Source organism: Pecten maximus, unplaced genomic scaffold (genome assembly GCF_902652985.1).
Source record: "Pecten maximus unplaced genomic scaffold, xPecMax1.1, whole genome shotgun sequence".
NCBI classification, from domain to species: domain Eukaryota; kingdom Metazoa; phylum Mollusca; class Bivalvia; order Pectinida; family Pectinidae; genus Pecten; species Pecten maximus.
In genome coordinates this window covers 36,017-55,359 of record NW_022979977.1, presented here as the reverse complement: position 1 = coordinate 55,359, position 19,343 = coordinate 36,017, and the positions used below count along the sequence as shown (strand labels likewise).

The 19,343-nt window shown below is 36.2% G+C and overlaps 1 protein-coding gene and 1 pseudogene across 1 annotated transcript; one reads left to right on the top strand and one right to left on the bottom strand.

Annotated features, from left to right (window-relative positions):
* Positions 1 to 5,610: 5,610 nt before the first annotated feature.
* LOC117319339 lies at positions 5,611 to 6,630 on the bottom strand. The gene has a single exon (XM_033874171.1). It carries the CDS (start codon positions 6,621 to 6,623, stop codon positions 5,628 to 5,630), a length of 996 nt encoding a protein of 331 aa, XP_033730062.1. The 5' UTR covers positions 6,624 to 6,630; the 3' UTR covers positions 5,611 to 5,627.
* Positions 6,631 to 8,275: 1,645 nt separating this feature from the next.
* LOC117319341 lies at positions 8,276 to 8,410 on the top strand (annotated as a pseudogene).
* Positions 8,411 to 19,343: the final 10,933 nt, after the last annotated feature.

The window sequence follows — 19,343 nt, the reverse complement described above, 5'->3', positions numbered from 1 at the left end:
ATCTTAGCTTAATGATGGTTTTTACATATTTTATATCAATTGTATAACATGACAAGAGTGTCCACATACCAATAAACCCAGTATATATTTGTTAATATGTCTTGGACACATAATAACTTAAGTTTTAATACTGATGGAACTTATACATCAATATGAGCAGTAGAAAATTTCGTTTACACGATATAAGTTTATGTCGATGTAAAATCATTCTTGTTTTTATCTAAATTTCTAAAGGAAACCTGCACAATTCACAGTATACCATGTGATTCGGCGTACTACCGCGTGTATTAAAATCCTTTACCATACTGTAAATGTATTTCTTCTATAATCGTTCTATCTCTCACATGCATATTATTAAATTGGCACCACGTGTGCATCAAACAGTTTTAACTAAATATCTATCCTTAATGAAACACTTTAAATCTGTGTATACAATACCTACAAAGCCTTTGTACTGGTTTTAACTTCGAAGTGTTTTCCTCTTTGAGAATTATAAAGAAATAAATTAAGGTAACATGAAAATATTTCCGTGGTAGAATTCCTCTTAAAACCTCCCACTTGAGCGGAAGAAATAAGATTCCACCAGCTTGCTTATATTAGTTAATCTATCATTCACAGACTTGACACGAATCTATCATTAATCTAAATACCTTTCACAGACATGACACAAGAGTTGTCGCCCTGTAACTATCTGGGGTCTTCTTTGTTCTAGCTGAAACCTATAAATAACATAATTAAATGATATACTCAGCAATTTTACTTCGTTACAAGGACCTGGTTCTATGTATCGATATAATATGTACACAAGATTTTGATGGTGTGAGATAAGACATTCAAATTCTATGATATTTATTTTATTATAAAAGATCTTCAGTATTCATAATCTGATCTAAAAATTAAATGCATATATTTATTTTCCGGTTTTTCAATCAAGTAATTTTGTGTTTCAGATAGCCAGCAAACCTGAAATAGGAGTTGTCTCCCTTTATTTATGAAGTCAGGCATATTTGAGAGATTTATCCAATATTATTGTAACTTAAAATATTTACTAATGTGATGAAGATATGCATATGTTGTTAATTTATGATTGTTAAATATGTAATATTTGATGTAATTTAATCAATATTAACGTGTTTTATTAAAAAATATTGTAATTAACTAGCTGTTATATACACTGTATGCTAATTTTACGTGATATTACAATCAGTTTATATACTATATTCGTACAATATCAACTCATACTTACCTGGTACAGGGGATACCGTGATCAGCTAGGCGGTTCCTAATATGAAAAACTGGCGGCCAATTTCTCTACTGAATGTGGATTACAAAATTGTATCGAAGGTTATAACTAATAGATTAAGTAAGGTTATAGACAGGCTGGTCGGTATTGATCAAACTTGTGCTGTTAAAGGAAGGTCTATTTTTGATAGCTGCCATTTATTACGTAATATTGTTGATTATGTTAATCAGAAAGACTTGAAGTGCTCATTTATATCTCTAGACCAAGAGAAAGCGTTTGACAGAGTAAATTATAAGTTTTTATTTAAGGTTCTAAATGCATTTAATTTTGGCCCTGATTTCATCAAATGGGTAAGTATTCTATACAATGAGGTAGCTTCCTCTGTTATTGTTAATGGGTTTATCTCTGAACCTTTTTCCATCACTCGTGGGGTAAGACAAGGCTGTGTAGTTTGTCTCCCCTTTTGTACATTTTGGTTTTGGAACCCTTCGCTAAAAAAGTTCGTGGAAATCTCGTTCTGATCATCCTTTTGGCATAAGCTGGATAGAGAAGCATAAAATTTGTGGGGTTTTGGTAGGTAATAATATTACCCCTGACGAGATTTGGCAGCCGGTTTTTATAAAATTTTCAAGGACCTTAGATTTATGGAAAATGCGAAATTTATCTTTGACACAAAAATCAATTATTATAAAGGTCCTTGCGTGCAGTAAAATTTGGTATGTTGGTACTATTGTCACAATGCCTAGGCATTATTTGGCACTTTATCAGAGAACGCTGTTTAGATTTCTGTGGAATTCCAGGGCGGAGCCACTTGCGCGCTCCGTAGCTTATGGTTATCCTGCTAGTGGTGGACTCTCTATTATTAATATTAATGTAAAACTACAATTACCAACCAAGGGATGGGGTAAACAAGGGAGGGCCCGTGATCCCTTGTACTAACCAGAATGAAGACAGAATTACAATCAAATTTCAACTTCTAGGTAAGTCTCATTTAATTATCAAATTCTGTCTTCATTCAGTTAGTACCGGAACCACGGGAGATGTTCAAAGACAGCGTTCATGAACAAAAGAACAGAGAACGAAATAACGTCAAATGTTATATTCAAAATAATCAACAGTATCAATTCAAGTAATGTCATGACAATGCAACAAAAACTTACTCTCAAACATCATTATAATTACCAATAACATGATAAAAATGACTTCATCCTGACTAGAACATGAACTGAAATCACACTACTTGTACAGGCATTCACAAGTAATAACAATATCTGTTCCTCACTATAAATACCAATCCAAAGAAAAATGATAGTACAATGTACTTTAACTACTCTAAGTATAACTACTATCCTACTATAACTGTAAGGTCATCGGTTCATATCTGATCTATTAGGAGGTTCATGATCAACACACATATTTATTCGATCAATACAAGTCAATGCTGTATCCATCATATATAACACATGTAAGTCCAATCTCACTAAAAAGGCAAATTTGCAACATTTTTACAAACAAATCTTGTAGACAGGGTCTGTCACAGGTTTGTTATAGTATGTCCCAAAGGTACACTTATTTGTCCAACCTGCTGTTTTAAGGATAGTACTCAAAGGTACTGCAGTCCGTAGTGCAGCGGAAGTAGAAGCTGACCTCGTACAATGTGGCGTAAAAATTGTCATATCAATCCCAGCCTGGGACAACACTGTCTTAATCTGGATATGGTTGCACGAGTCACCGGTTTATAAGGCTTTTGGTAGCTTATGAGCAACTGGGTGGCCCCTACTCGGAGCTGTTCAGTTTGAGCCAAGTATCGTGTAAGTACATTAACAATACACAACTCTGGAGTAGAAAAGGAATTAAGTACAATTTCCTGTTGATGGTGCCCAGGCCTTGTATGTTTCAATTTGTCACCAAACCGGATTTTTACTGACTCTGCATCAATTGTTATGTTTCTCAAGTCTAACAGATGTAATGACTGGGCCCGTTGCCCTGTCAACAATGCCAACAACACAGTAAGCTTCAGGGTGAGATTTTTAATTGTAGCACAATCTAAATGTTCCAGGAACACGAGTACTTGTTGAGGGTCCCATGTAACAGCATTACGCGGTAGCGCTGGTCGTAGTTGAAATACACCTCGTAAAAACCTTTTCACTAAGGGGTGGTTTCCACACGGTAGATTGTCAATATATATAAATGTTGATAAGGCTGACCGCGCCGTTTTCAGTGCACTATACCCAATGCCTCCATGGAATAAATTTGTGAGAAATTCCAATATGTCCGTCACAGATGGTGACATGGGATCACATGACCTCTGGTCTGAATACTGATACCACTTCTGAATGTAAGTGTTGTATTGTTTGTAGGTTCCATCACGCCATGAGGACAACAAGATTGATTGAGTCTCTTGAGAAAGTCTCCATTTTTGGATTGCACTCCGGAAACCTTGCATGCTAGAAGTGTCATCCTGGGCGGTTGTTTTTCCCTCTGATGAGGATGAGTCAATGTCTTCTTGCTGTAGGGAATAATAAAAACACAATCTATCAGACATTTCACAATTTGTGTGAACCAAGCTTGAGTGGTCCAATATGGAGCAATAATAATTGCTTCTGTTTTATCAAGTCTAATTTTTTGCAAAAATTTCCCATAAAGTGTAAATGGAGGGAAAATGTACACAAAAGAGTTCCAGGGAAATGTAAATGCATCTACAGCTAGAGCATATGGATCAGGACGCCAAGAGACATACTTTGGCAGTTGATTGTTGAGACGACTCGCAAAAGATCCATCTCAGGCTTACCAAACTGTTGAGTGACCTTATGAAATAAATTGGAATCTAGCTTCCATTCAGTATTGTCATGCTCAAGTTATTTCGACCTGCTATATGCGCAGCTGATAACCATAACTTATTGTCAACACACCAGTCCCATATTTGCCCTGCTAATGCATTACAAGTTGGAGTTTTACCCCCCATGTGCGATATGTATGCAATCGCAGTGGTGTTGTCAATATTAATGCGTATATGACAAATCTTCTCGTTTCTGCACAATGCTAAACAAGAAAACCATGCAGCCTTCAGTTCTAAGACATTGATATGTTGATTAGCTTCTAATTCTGACCATCTTCCCCCTGCTGATTGCATTATAGTGCCATCTTTGTCATACCTAATACCTCCCCATCCTTTCTTTGAAGCATCAGATGTAAGGATGACTGATGGAGGTAGGTGCGAAATGAGAGCCATAGCACTATCAACATTACTGATCCACCATTGGAGATCAGTTTTGCTTTCCTTCGAAAGCTGCAGTTGGGCACTATAATTACCCCTTGACTTCTGTAAAGCCCTAATTTTGTCCTTTTCAAGTGACCTGTAATGACGTGGACCATACTGTACCCCTGGGAATGACGACACTAGTACCCCAATACACTGTGCGACTGTTTCTATTGTAGGACATGGTGTATTTAAGAGCAACAAAGACATATCTTTCATTTTAACTCGCTTACGCAGCGGCAGAGAGATTGTCATATTCACAGAGTCCAAAATGAAACCAAGATACTCAATTTGTTGTACAGGTTCAAAAATAGACTTCAGTGGGTGGATCACACACCCACAGCTTGCTGACAATGACACTGTGTCGATCACGTTCCGTCTACACTCTCTTTTTGTATCACCTACTAACAGGGAATCATCAATATATGATGTATTAGTGTGACCTAGTTTCCTTAACTTTGAACAAAATGGTTTTGTGATTTTAGTAAACATACGTGGGGCTGAGGCAAGGCCATTAGGCATTGCAGTATATTGATACACTTTCCCCTCAAACATGAATCTCAGATATTTTTGATGTTTATGATGTATTGGGACTGAATAATATGCATCTTTCCAATCTATTGATGCCATGTAACAGCCTGGCGATATTAAATTTATGGCAGTCTTCAAAGTATCCATTTTAAAATGGCGATAAATAACAGATTCGTTGACTTCTTTCAGATTTAAAATCATTCTAAATGAACCATCCTTCTTGGGACGTATAAAAATGTTTGAAAGAACTTGATCTCTAGAGGTTTTTACCTCCACCAAAACTTGGTTTTTTAGTAGTTTTTCAATTTCTTGAGAGATTATCAGTTTTTCTTTTTCACTGAATTTGTATTGAACATTGCCATATGACAGACTGTTACAGGGTTCATCAAAAAAATTCAATCTTTACACCATTGATAGCTTCCAGCAGTACAAAATCAGATGTAAGAGTTTTCCAAAATTGAATTTTGCTCTTAATGTTACCTGCTACAAAGTTTTCCACTTGTCTTGGCAGTTGTGGAAGAGTGCATGTTAAAAAATATTGCCAATCTTTATCAGCACTTACCTCGGTAAGGGCAGGAGTAATGTCGGGCAAAGCTATTTTCGCTCCTGTCCCTTCTTGAAGTTTTTTGACTTCTTGTGATAGTTTGGTGGGCCCCCATGGCCATGATTTTGTTGACGGTAGTTACCACCACCTGGTCCGCCATGATTGTAGTGCGGCCTGTCATAGGGTTTGTTGTTGTAAGGCCTCCAGCCAGCCTTCCCTTTGTTGTTATATCGGGAAGCACCCTTGACGTTACCATAAGCGTATTTGGACACGCTATGTGAAAGTTTGTTCGTTTCGCTTATGTCTCTGACAGCCTGTGAAAGTTCGTCCCCGAGCAGCTCTGTTGTAACAGGGTTACTCACGGAGCACAGATTTGCGAAGTGTTTGTTAAGATCAGGCTTGATCAATTCACGACGCCGTTGACTAAACATCTGTGATGCATTTCCCACAAGAAGAAATCCATCCATAGTCAGCTTAAGCAGCTCATCGATGTCGGCACGTGAGGTGTTTTCTTTTTTCCTTATTTCTGTCAAAAGTTCGAGAGCTCGGGCAAGGGGAGTTAACCCCGACACAAGTCGCTTCTGCGTTTGTTGAAATGTGACGTCACGCTGCTTAATATGTTGATTTAAGCTTCTGTATATTGTGCTGTTACATCTGGGCGCCACTAACATTTTTATATTAGCTGGGCGAGGATAATCGGCCATCTTTGCCTTGATTTTGTCCTCAGACATACGTTTACTGATCATGTCTGTGATTAAGGCCGCCAATTTTTCATTTTTTATGTCCGGACCAGTCGGTTCCTCGGCAGTAATTTCTTTCGCCGTTTCCGTAAGATACTGTGGGAGATCGTCGTTTGACGAACTAGCTTTAGTCCCAGAGCTCTCACCAGCTACCGATGTTGGCATAGACCGAGCATCGTCCTGTAAAATTTCGTCAATTTTATCACAGACGTCCATTTCTGACTCCTCATCACTGTCGGAATAGTCGCGGGTGTGACCGCCATTATCCATGGGTATCATCTGGAACATACGCATTTGTTGTTCCATGAGACTTTGCATATTACCCATCAATGCTGCCATGGTATTTGACAAATCATTGGAGTCTTTGTTCTGTACAGGATTTGTCTCCAGTGCGGGCCGACTTTCACTCCTCGGAGTGTGACCTAGGCCTTCACTTGACTGTGTTTCGACCTCCATGGCCTTTGACAGGTCGAGGTCGTTTTCCTGACACGGTTTTGAAGGGATACTTTTGACAGTATTTGAGTTACCAGTCACAGATTTTGCCTTTGAATGTTTCTCGGATTTTCTAGATCCTTTAATAGAAGGCAGGGGCTCCATGTTGCCGAGAATTTCCCCAACAAAATCAAACTCTTTCAAAATCCTTTGAGTCCCCAAGATGGCGGCCATACGACCCGCCAAGTGGACAAAGGATGACCAGCCCCTCGGGCAAAGTCTCGGGAATAACTGCGCCTCTATGGGTACGCTCCCGACAATTTTTAAGTCAAATTGTTTATCGTATACTACACAATCAAAATAATCACTTTTTATAACTATACAATCGTTATAAATGTGATAAAAAACGAAGAAATTTTCAGTGAAACAGAGTTCGCACTGAATTTTCTGAAGTAGAAAGCACGCTATGAATAATGAAGCTGCGCACGCATCTCCCGTGGTTCCGGTACTAACTGAATGAAGACAAAACTACAAGCTATTCGGCTGAGGCACTGTCAAAAATTTGTCTGTGAACAGTCGGAAGCCAAGTGGAGATTTTTTACTATGTATTGGCTCTCTATTCAGTTTCGTGATTTTTATTCTTTTGATAATAATTTCCCTCATAGTGAGTGGTGTCCCCCTTTTTATACTTGTATGTATGAACTGTTCAAAAAGTATAAAACGGATTTTCCGGATAGTAATTTTGAGTTATCGTCGACTAAAGATTTTTATTTACAAATATTGTCTGGCATTGTTAAGGCACCACGTGTTATTAGACTTTTTCCATTAGTTGACTTCAAGTCTGTTTTTCTGAATGTATGCAACAAGTTTTTGGATACCCGCTCTAGGGATGTAGTTTTTAAAATTGTTCATGAAATATTACCTGTTAATTTTCGCATGTACAAATTTGGTGTCGATGCGTCGAAAAATTGTACATTTCGCACTTATTTTATGAATGCTCCTTTATTCAACCTTTAGTTGCATTAGTTAATTCTTGGGTACACCAGATTTCAGATGGAAAGGTCCCTACTGATTCAGAGCTTTAGCGTTTTCATGCCCCTGTGGGTCTCACTCTAAAAGTAAAGTCTCTTGTTCTGTATTTAATGGCAGAATCCCTATCATCGATTTGGTTTATCCGTTGTTCCAAGAAATTGTACCAAAAGTCACCTACTTCTAATTCTCTTGTCTGCCATTTTCTTAACAACATTTGTATGCGTATGCAATCTGATTTTTCCCGTTTTCCCCAGATGATTTTCTCTGAGTACTGGTGTACTACAAATATATTTTGCTCCATCCAAGAGGGTAAACTGGTATTCGATCTGTTTCTTTTATAATTACATCGATGGTTTTTGCTTTATTTATTTATTTAAAATGTTTTTTTTTAAAGGAGTTATGTATTGATAATAATTACAATGTTGATCCCATATTACTTTCCAATTATTGAATAACGTTTTTATCTGTAAATATTAAATAAAATTTTATGAAACTTAAAAAAAAGGTTCCCCCAGGTCGAGGCCCTTCCATTGCACTCCGGTCGGGCTGAACCCTGCGATAATCCCAAATGCGGATTACTCGGGTACGCTATTTTTTAGTGTGGGGGTCTGCGTTCGCGCTAACCCCTGACAATAAACAATTAAAAGCAGAATAATTCCCTTCCTGAAAATAGTTATGTAGATCTTTAGCATTTCTTAACAGCCAAGGAGCTGTAATTACGGTTTTAATTATTATTCGATATATTCATTAATTCAACATTTAACAAGTATTAATCTAATACATGTTATTAATTTCACAGTGGGATTTTAAACAGACGCAGTTATATCAAATTAAATGTAAATACAGTATGTGCTTCCAGGATACAATATTGAGAATGATCTTTTGGGTTATAGGACACTTCAACCGTTTGATTTTCAGCTACCATCAAGGGTCATTTAATGCACTGTATCACGTTAAGATATTTCGATTCATACATTTCAGTGGAATATTTACCAGTATATAATTGTAGCCAGGCACTTAAACATAATTTTATGAAAATGATTGTGAAAAGTGGGTTTTGTTAGATTGTATGTGTGTATCATCCTGTATCACAAACCAGAGTATCCAGAACTATTGTATTGTTGGGATGTTTATTTTGATATTAATTTGCGAATAAAATGGCACATTATTTAAAAAAAAATGTTGATGCCGTGTTCCTTTTCATAGGAAGGAATAAGAAACAGTAAAACATTTAACTAATATACATTTATTGGTGATGACCGATTATTGGATTGTGTATGATATGTATGTCCCTGGTATAATACACCAGTCTGTGTTACCCAAGCGGTCATTTCAGAGTCCATTTCACTAAGATTTAATTTTCTTAAAGGCTCAAACTGATATGGTTGGATTCCATCTTCTTGTAGGCAATATTCGCCTGTGACGTCATAGACTGAAGAGTTCCTAATCAGCAGTCGACCACCGACAATTTTATCAATAATCGTCGATTACATGGTGCCACCAGGTTCCTAAATTATCTCCTTTTTCAGTATCTATGTCTCAAATTATAATATAATGAGTGCCTAACCAAACATGTTGCCCTTTGTTGTAATTATTTTAATTTTAGGAATGATTAAAATCACAGAAATAAATATAAAAACAAATGTATACCTGTGCAAACGTAGACATTTCACTGTTGATACACATGAAGCCATTAATGATATATTTCTTTTCATGAGAATACAACATCAATGAAAAACCTACCAAACACCTTTCTAACAGCTTATTGTTAATGTAACAGTTCAAGCTAGTGCTTCCAATGATTTCACATTTTGTGGTCATAATGGTTTGATTGATTATTTACTGATGCCCATTTCCTTATTTCCAATTGTAAAAACATTTATTGTTTGTAACTTTACAGAGTATTCAAATCATGCTCCTCTACATGTTCAACTTTTTACTGAAAATTTCAGCACGTTAAATAACTCGACCAAAGAAGATGAGTCGAATCGAAATACAAAATCTAATTTTAGGTGGAATGATAATTTCAAGTATCAATTTTTAGAATCTTTAAACATCAACTCTGATCATCTTAAAGAAAATGTCCTGATTAGATGTAATCTGAACCAGGAATCTATTGATGTAAGTGTCAATCGATTCACCGCTGAATTACAAAATATTATGGAGCCTTTCTTTAAGAAACATGTACCTGCCGATTGTTTTAATAAAGCTAGGACTTGTAGAGCTCAGTATCCAAATGGTCAAACTACTGAAGACCAGCCATGGTTTAACGACGAAATTATGTGTTTACGTAGGCAGTATCTAAGTGCTCTTAGCACTTTTAACAAAAATAAAAATTCAGTGACGCACGCTGAGCTGATAACAAAGAAAACGCGTTATAAAATTCTTGAAAAAAAAGAACAAAAGACAATACATGTTGCACGAGGGTGATAGGTTAGAATATCTGCGTAAGCATAACCCAAAATATTTTTACAAAAAATTCGGTAAAAACAGAAATTCTAATTCACCCCAAATTTCAATAAAACAGTTTGACCATTTCAATAATGTAGCTAACAATGGTGTTAACTCTGTTTCTACAATCGAGAACGAGGCTGAAGTCGATGAGGCTGTATTTTTTGAAGAGTTAGATATTGATTTTTCTATTAATGAAATCCAATATGCAATTAATAACCTTAAACGTGGTAAATCACACGGTTTGGACTGCTTGTTAAATGAATGTTTTATTGAAGGTAAAGCGTTCTTATTGCCCATGTTGCATACATTATTTAATAATATTTTAAACTCTGGATGTTTTCCGTCTGAATGGTCTACTGCTGTTATTGTACCTGTTCACAAGAAAGGGAATCGAACTGATCCTAACAATTATCGGGGCATTAGCATAATTAGCTGTTTATGTAAATTGTTTACCTCAATTCTCAACAAAAGATTATTAGATATCTGTACCAGACATGACATTTTAACGGACGCTCAATTCGGATTCAGACCTGGTGTTAGTAGAATTGATGCTATATTCGCTTTGCAAACTATAATTTCGAAAACTTTGGTTAAGAAAAAACGTCTCTATTGTTGTTTCGTAGATTTTCGTAAAGCGTTTGACTATGTAGATAGAGTAAGTCTCTGGTACAAGCTGTCCAAAATAGGTATTCGGGGGAAATTTCTGGCAACGGTCAAATCTCTTTATACTTTTTTTTTTTTTTTTTTTTATTTCAGGTTTTTGCTGTCACATTTCATATGTTTATTACAAATAATACATAATATATTATTATACTTAAATTTGGTATAATAACAAATAAGGAGTAAAAGGCCACTGTATGTACTGGTATATCGTCTTTTAGGGGGATTTAGGCAAATGAGTATTTGTACATTAAATGTATGGAATTAAATTAAATATATACATGTACCTATATATATCATGTATCCATGAATAGTCGTTCAAAAGTATTCCATCTCTGATTTATCATAACTTTTGTTTTATTTGGATATGCAGAGAGTCCAATTTCTTCAATTTTCTTATAATAGATCATGTACGTTTTCCATTCCATGATTGTTGGAATTTTACCCCTTGTTCTACACAAGTAGATATAATATCTTAATAATAAACTTAAAAAATTTAATTCACACTCATGATCAGTTTCAAAAATACCAAACAACATGTTGACAGGATCTTTTGCAATCACTATACCCAATTTTGCTTTTAAGAGATCCAAAAAGGATGACCAAAGGGATTGTACATGACAACATTCCCATAATAAATGAATCAATGTTTCTCTCCCATCCCCACAAAAAGAACATCTTTCTGTTTCAATCAACTTACATTGCATTAATTTTGTATTAGTATATACTATTCTGTGAAGAATTTTAAATTGAAAGTTATGAAGTTTTATGTCATCAGTTATGTATCTTGGAATTAAATAAAATTTACTTTCCTTGGGAATGTTGACATGTAAAATTTCCTGCCATGTTTCCTGACTTCTCTTTGGTACCTCTGTTACTGTTTTTACTAAACATTTGTAAAAATATTTTGTTACCTTTTCATGTTTCTTCAAGTACTCTATAAATATGCATTGCTTGGCTTCAATCCGCTCATTTCTTCGGAAAAGAATAAGTTTCCATGACTTTGGAATTGCATTCAAAACACCATAATATTCAATAAAATTAATTTGCAAATTAAATTTCTCACAAAAGTATTGATGTGTTAAGAAACTGTTGTTTTCAACAAGATCACCGATAAAGAAAATATCCTTTTCACACCAATGTTTATAAATAAAGATCTTGTTGTCAATTTTTATAAAATTATTAAACCATATTGGCTGAGAGGCCACATCTTCAGGGGTTGTGGGGAGATCACCACCATTTAGTTCAGCCCACACATTAAAAATCTCACTCCAGAAAATATTTAATGATTTAGAAATTTTTAAAAGACCTTCCCTCTTCATTTTAAAAACTTTATCTCCTCCATATGGTTCAATTTTATCTAGAATCAGTGTTTTCCAAGGAGAAGAATTCAAAGGGTCAAGTAATTTTTTGATCCAGCACATTTTTAAAGCATGGCAAAAAGAAATTATATGAGGCACCCGTAGTCCTCCCTCATTATAATCACCATACATTACATTTCGCTTAACTTTATCAATTTTGTCATTCCATAAAAACTGGAAGAAGCATTTTTGTAACTCTAACAAACATTCATTTGTTGGATCTGGTAAAACAGTGAACGTTTGAATAAAAATGGGCAATGCCAGTGATTTTATGACCGTTACTTTTCCAATGTATGTAAGATTTCTAAAAGACCAATTATTCAATAATTTTTTGACAGCAATTAACTTTTGTCTGAAGTTATCTTCAAAAATATTTTCTGCTTGAAAGTTGTAAGTTATACCTAATAGTTTAAATTTCCCCTGGTGATTCCAGCTTAATTTTCTGTCTGGAAGAAGTTCTTCTCCACAACCCCGTTTTGCCCCAATCCATATTGCTTGTGTTTTTTCCATATTTATCTTAAGCCCAGATACTTTACCAAAGTCATCTAAAATTTTAAGAACATTGTTTAAAGAATTTGGATCGTCCGATAATGTAAAAGAAGTATCGTCTGCAAATTGATTAATCAAGAATTCTGAATTTTTAACTTTGATACCATTTATATTAGGATCAATTTTAATTGCTGAACTTAAAATTTCCACACAAAGAATAAAAAGATAAGGACTGATAGGATCACCTTGTCTAACTCCACGGCATACCTCAAAAAAAGTAGAACAGTGTCCATTGTTCAATACACAACATGAATTATCATTATAAAAAGTTTTTATCCATTGTAAAATAGAAGGACCAAAACCATAAAATGAAAGTGTTTTTAAGATAAAATTAGACTCTAGGGAATCAAAAGCTTTCTCAAAGTCTATAAGCAACAGTAATCCTGGGATATTTTCTTTTTCAGTAGCATCTATTAAGTCAGAAATTAACCTAGTGCATTCACCAATATATCTACCTTTAAGGAACCTTTTTGTGTTTCACTTATAACACTATTTAAAACTGTTTTGATTCTATTGGAAATAATTGAAGACACAATTTTATAATCAACATTGAGTAAAGTAATAGGCCTCCAATTTTTTACATACAATTTAGATTTACCCTCTTTTGGAATGCATGTAATCATGCCTTGACGTTGAGTTATAGATAAAATTCCTTCATCATAGGATTGATTAAGTGAATTAATTAAAAACCTATTTATATCTAACCAAAAAATTTTGTAAAATTCTGTAGTAAAACCACCTGTTCAAGGAGACTTATTATTATTCATACTTTTTATCGATTTAAGACATTCCTGGTAATTAATTTTTCCTTCTAATTGACTACTTTGCTCTTCTGTTAATGTTTTTATAAAAGGATTTTCAACATCAAAAAATGCATCACTAATTAAATTATCATTTACATGTGAACTGGTGTAAAGGGTTTTGTAAAAAATTCTCTGTTCTTCTAAAATATGTTGAATGTCAGTTATTTCCTCACCAGTTTCTGTTATTAGTTTTGGAATCAATTTTTCCTGGTAATGTTGTTTTTCTAAATTACAAAAAAAATTTGAGCTCCGCTCACCTTCTACTTTCCACTTTGATTTTGCTCTCAAAATAATTCCCTTCATTTCACTTTCTCTTAATAACATTAACTCATTTTTCACTATTTCAATTTCCTTCAAGTCTCTATCTTCTTGTTGTTGTAATTTTTTTAGTTTTGATTCTAGTTCATTTTCTATTTTATCGCTTTCTCTTTTTTTAAAAGTCGAGTAGGCAATTGTTTTCCCTCTAATCGTTAATTTTAGTGTTTCCCATGTAAAAATCTCTTTATACTTCAGTTAAATCTTGTGTTTTAATAAATGGAAATTGTTCTAATTTTTTCTCTAATAACGTCGGATTGATACAAGGGGAAAGTTTGTCTCCTTTACTTTTTTCTTTGTTTATAAACGATTTTGAGAATAGTTTGATTGAAAATGGTGCTCCTAGTTATGATGTTGGAGAATTGAGTCTATTCCTTCTTCTGTACGCTGATGATCTGGTGTTGTTTTCTGAATCAGTTGAAGGGTTTCAAGGGCTTTTAAACAGTTTAAATACCTATGCAGATAAATGGAAGTTAACAGTAAATACAGAAAAAAACTAAGATTGTTATTTCTCGTAATGGTGGCATAGTTAAAGTAAACGAAACTTGGACTTTCAATGGGGAATTGCTTTCAGTAGTTGATCAGTTTTGTTATTTAGGCACCCTCTTCCGATTCAACAATAAATTTAGTTTTATGTCTAAACATGTGGCTGAACAAGGACGAGTTTGAATATCAAAACTATGTTGCACCTTTTTGATACACATGTCGGAAGTATTCTTTTTTTTTTGCCTGTGAAATATGGGGAATTAATAAAGCGCTTGAAGTAGAGAAAAATCATTTGGAATTTTGCAAAAATTTACTTGGCGTAAAGAAATCTACATGTAACGCTATGGTATACATTGAACTTGGTCGCCAACCGCTAGCTAATACACAATTGTTTAGGATGTTAAAAATATTGGTTTAAATTATTAAATTCGGATAATTGTATCTTAACTGAGGCGTATGACTTTCTTTACAGGGAAACGGAGAAGGAAAGTCCTAAGCAAAATTGGTTAGTTTTTCTAAAACGAAAATGTCTCGGCGAGACAGACACCCACCGTTATTTATCTTTTGCCTCTAATTAAACAGAGAATTGAAGATCAGGCCAATCAAAATTTATTTAATTTAATACAAACCTCGAGTAAATGTGAATCTATAGGCATATGGTTGATAAGTTGGCCTTACAATTCTATCTGACTAAATCATTACCAAACAACGAAAAATTATGAGCACTAAATTTCGTCTATATGCCCATAATTTAGTTGTAGAATCCGGAAGATACAGGAATATAGAAAGGCGTTACAGATATTGTCCATATTGTAATTCATTAGATGTTGAAGATGAATATCATTTTCAACTTGTCTGTCATTGTTATACTGATATTAGGAAGAAATATATAAAGAGATATTTTTGGCACAAGCCATCAGTTCTCAAAGTTATCGAATTCTTAAACTCAAGAAGTCAGAAAGAATTGAATTTGTTGGGAAGATTTATTTCAGAAGCCTATAAACGTAGAATTGTGTAACTACATTATTACTGCAATGTATTTTTCAAAGTGCTGCTCTCTGTCCGATATTTGTATGTTCTTCAATCTGTCCGTTCGTCCGCCTGTTCCTTTATTTTGATACCTGTACAGGTGTAAGGATTAACCGTTCAATTTCGATATACCTTAGTACATATAACTACATATTAATTCAAAGTATTATCTAATGATTATATGTATGAAATTTCATATCATTACTCTAGGTGGAAAATGTGTACCTCTTTAGTATTATGTAACATGTCCAGGGGCGGGGGGGGGGGGGGGGGGGGGGGGGGGGCTTTTTGTCCGTACCCCTTAGGATAAATATTACCTGAAATCGTTCCTTAATTATTACTTGATACAAGGATATATAAGATATGTATGTCCCTGCTTGATAATACCACTGATTCAAATAGCTTTAATACCTCCTGAAATTGGCTTCCGATAATTATACAAATATCATATCATTAGGAACATGTGTGAATTTTCTTGTGTACTCATCACTGTTTGTCAACATGTCATCCGATCACAGCCAGGTAAGTTGTGAATTAAAGCAGACACGTGTCAAAGGTAAGTTACAAAGTTCCTTTGAAATGCAACCAGAGAACTGTGGATCTACAGTCTTACATGTACTGGTATTGAAGATGTATAAGTTGTAGCTAAAACTGTCCATGTGATATATACGTATCTGCTTTTATAGATCTAATGGGCGTAAGTCATGTGTCATACATTCAATGTACCTATAACACACATATGCAGGTACAATGAAAAAAATGATAACATACCCTGTCGTTGAAATGTAAACTAATCAGACATCCACAGTTTATTGATCATTAAACCGGATTCATTTTATTTAATTTGTATGATATAATCGATAACGTAACTCTGGACGACAGACGATAACTGATGGTCGTCGTCAGACAGATACATAGGCCGGGTATAAGGACGACGGACGGACAGACAATAACTGATGGATGGTCGTCAGACAGATACATAGGCCGGGTATAAGGACGACGGACGGACAGACGATAACTGATGGTCGTCAGACAGATACATAGGCCGGGTATAAGGACGACCGACGGACAGACGATAACTGATGGATGGTCGTCGTCAGACAGATACATAGGCCGGGTATAAGGACGACGGACGGACAGACGATAACTGATGGATGGTTGTCGTCAGACAGATACATAGGTCGGGTATAAGGACGACGGACGGACAGACGATAACTGATTGATGGTTGTCGTCAGACAGATACATAGGTCGGGTATAAGGACGACGGACGGACAGGCGATATCTGATGGATGGTCGTCGTCAGACATATACATAGGCCGTGTATAAGGACGACGGACGGACAGACAATAACTGATGGATGGTCGTCGTCAGACAGATACATTGGTCCGGTATAAGGACGACGGACGTACAGACAATAACTGATGGATGGTCGTCGTCAGACAGATAAATAGGTCGGGTATAAGGACGACGGACGGACAGACAATAACTGATGGATGGTCGTCGTGAGACAGATACAAAGGCCGGGTATAAGGACGACGGACGGACAGACGATAACTGATGGATGGTTGTCGTCAGACAGATACATAGGTCGGGTATAAGGACGACCGACGGACAGACGATAACTGATTGATGGTCGTCGTCAGATAGATACATAGGTCGGGTATAAGGACGATCGACGGACAGACGATAACTGATGGATGGTCGTCGTCAGACAGATACAAAGGCCGGGTATAAGGACGACGGACGGACGGACGGGCGATAACTGATGGGTGGTCGTCAGACAGATACAAAGGCCGGGTATAAGGACGACGGACGGACAGACGATAACTTATGGATGGTCGTCGTCAAACAGATACAAAGGCCGGGTATAAGAACGACGGACGGACAGACGATAACTGATGGATGGTCGTCAGACAGATACATAGGACGGGTATAAGGACGACGGACGGGCAGAGGATAACTGATGGATGGTCGTCAGACAGATACATAGCCCGGGTATAAGGACGACGGACGGACAGACGATAACTGATGGATGGTCGTCATCAGACAGATACATAGACCGGGTATAAGGTCGACGGACGGACAGACGATAACGGATGGATGGTCGTCAGACAGATACATTGGCCGGGTATAAGGACGACGGACGGACAGACGATAACTGATGGATGGTCGTCAGACAGATACATAGGCCAGGTATAAGGACGACGGACGGACAGACGATAACTGATGGATGGTTGTCGTCAGACAGATACATAGGCCGGGTGTAAGGACGACGGACGGACGGACGATAACTGATGGATGGTCGTCGTCAGACAGATACATAGGCCAGGTATAAGGACGACGGACGGACGGACGATAACTGATGGATGGTCGTCGTCAGACAGATACACAGGCCGGGTATAAAGACGACGGACGAACGGATGATAACTGATGGATGGTCGTCGTCAGACAGATACATAGGCCGGGTATATACATTCGTAAGTAGATATCGCGGAAGAACATATATACCCTCATATTTGCGGATTGTACGGAGTTGTAAAACGTCATGTTAAATATTAAATTATCTGATCAGATCGTAATTTATCAATATTTATGTAGTCAATATCCCCAGACAGATGAAAATACAGTAATTACATTATTTGAGAGTTTCTGTTATTTGTTGCGTTTACGAAAGTGCTGATATTATAAACAGGTGAAAACGGAGGTATCTACCCGACGGAGGTCCGTTTGAGACCTGTCAAGTTACAGATAGACAATTGTCTAATTAACAAAGCATGACAGGTATGCCGAGGACCTATCGTTTATAATAATGGAACGGTTGGAGAGGAGATTCATTGGTTGTTAGAATGTACTAGATCTACCAGTAAAGGGACGTTTTATTTAGCAGGTTATTTCTGTTTGAGAATAAATGTAATTAAATTCTAATCATTAATGAATACGAATGATACTCAGATAAACGAATTGTGTACAGTTATCGGATTTATATTTTATATTTATATTTTTACTGTTTGATATCCATAATAAGTTTATAAATGGATCTATTTCATCAACTGTGAACCATTGTTGTAGGTATATAATGTTGATTCTCTATTTTTGAACAGTGGATGGATATTACTCATAAACTGGTTAATTTGTTTTCATGTGAACCGACTCGACGTATCCTGGTCTTAACGTTTAGTTCTGACACGTGACATACACGACCTATCCTGGTCTAAACCGTTAGTCCTGACACGGGACATACACGATCTATCCAGGTATAAACCGTTAGTCTGGCACGGGACATACACGACCTATCCTGGTCTAAACCGTTAGTCCTGACACGGGACATACACGACCTATCCTGGTCTAAACCGTTAGCCCTGACACGTGACATACACGACCTATCCTGGTCTAAACCGTTAGCCCTGACACGTGACATACACGACCTATCCTGGTCTAAACCGTTAGCCCTGACACGTGACATACACGACCTATCCTGGTCTAAACCGTTAGTCCCGATACGGGACATTTACACGTGTAATTAAGAAGATGAGACCAATGAACATTTCCTATTACATTGACGTAGCGCTTATGCGTTTTTTAAAGGCTATGGAAATTTTTCCTCATCCGAAATAAAGGTGTGTGTGTGTGTGTGTGTGTGTGTGTGTGTATGTGTATAAATAAATCAAATATATGGCCAAATAACCCGTCTGACCAAGATGACAAAGTTTTCGTCCGGTAAAATATCTCGGTCAATATTTCAAAAAGCTTGGGAGACAAGCACAAAATAAGGAGACGTTATTAAGCCTAAACAAGATCATTGCGACCTCTATGAATTCTATCTTTTTCTCATTTTCTCTTAACGTGTAATAAATTTCCCCATCTACGGCATAAGTATATTCTCACCTTACCATATAACATAACT

What these genes read in the sequence shown, in the direction of transcription:
- LOC117319339 (XM_033874171.1), bottom strand. Translation starts at nt 6,623, where the DNA reads ATGGAACAACAAATGCGTATGTTCCAGATGATACCCATGGATAATGGC.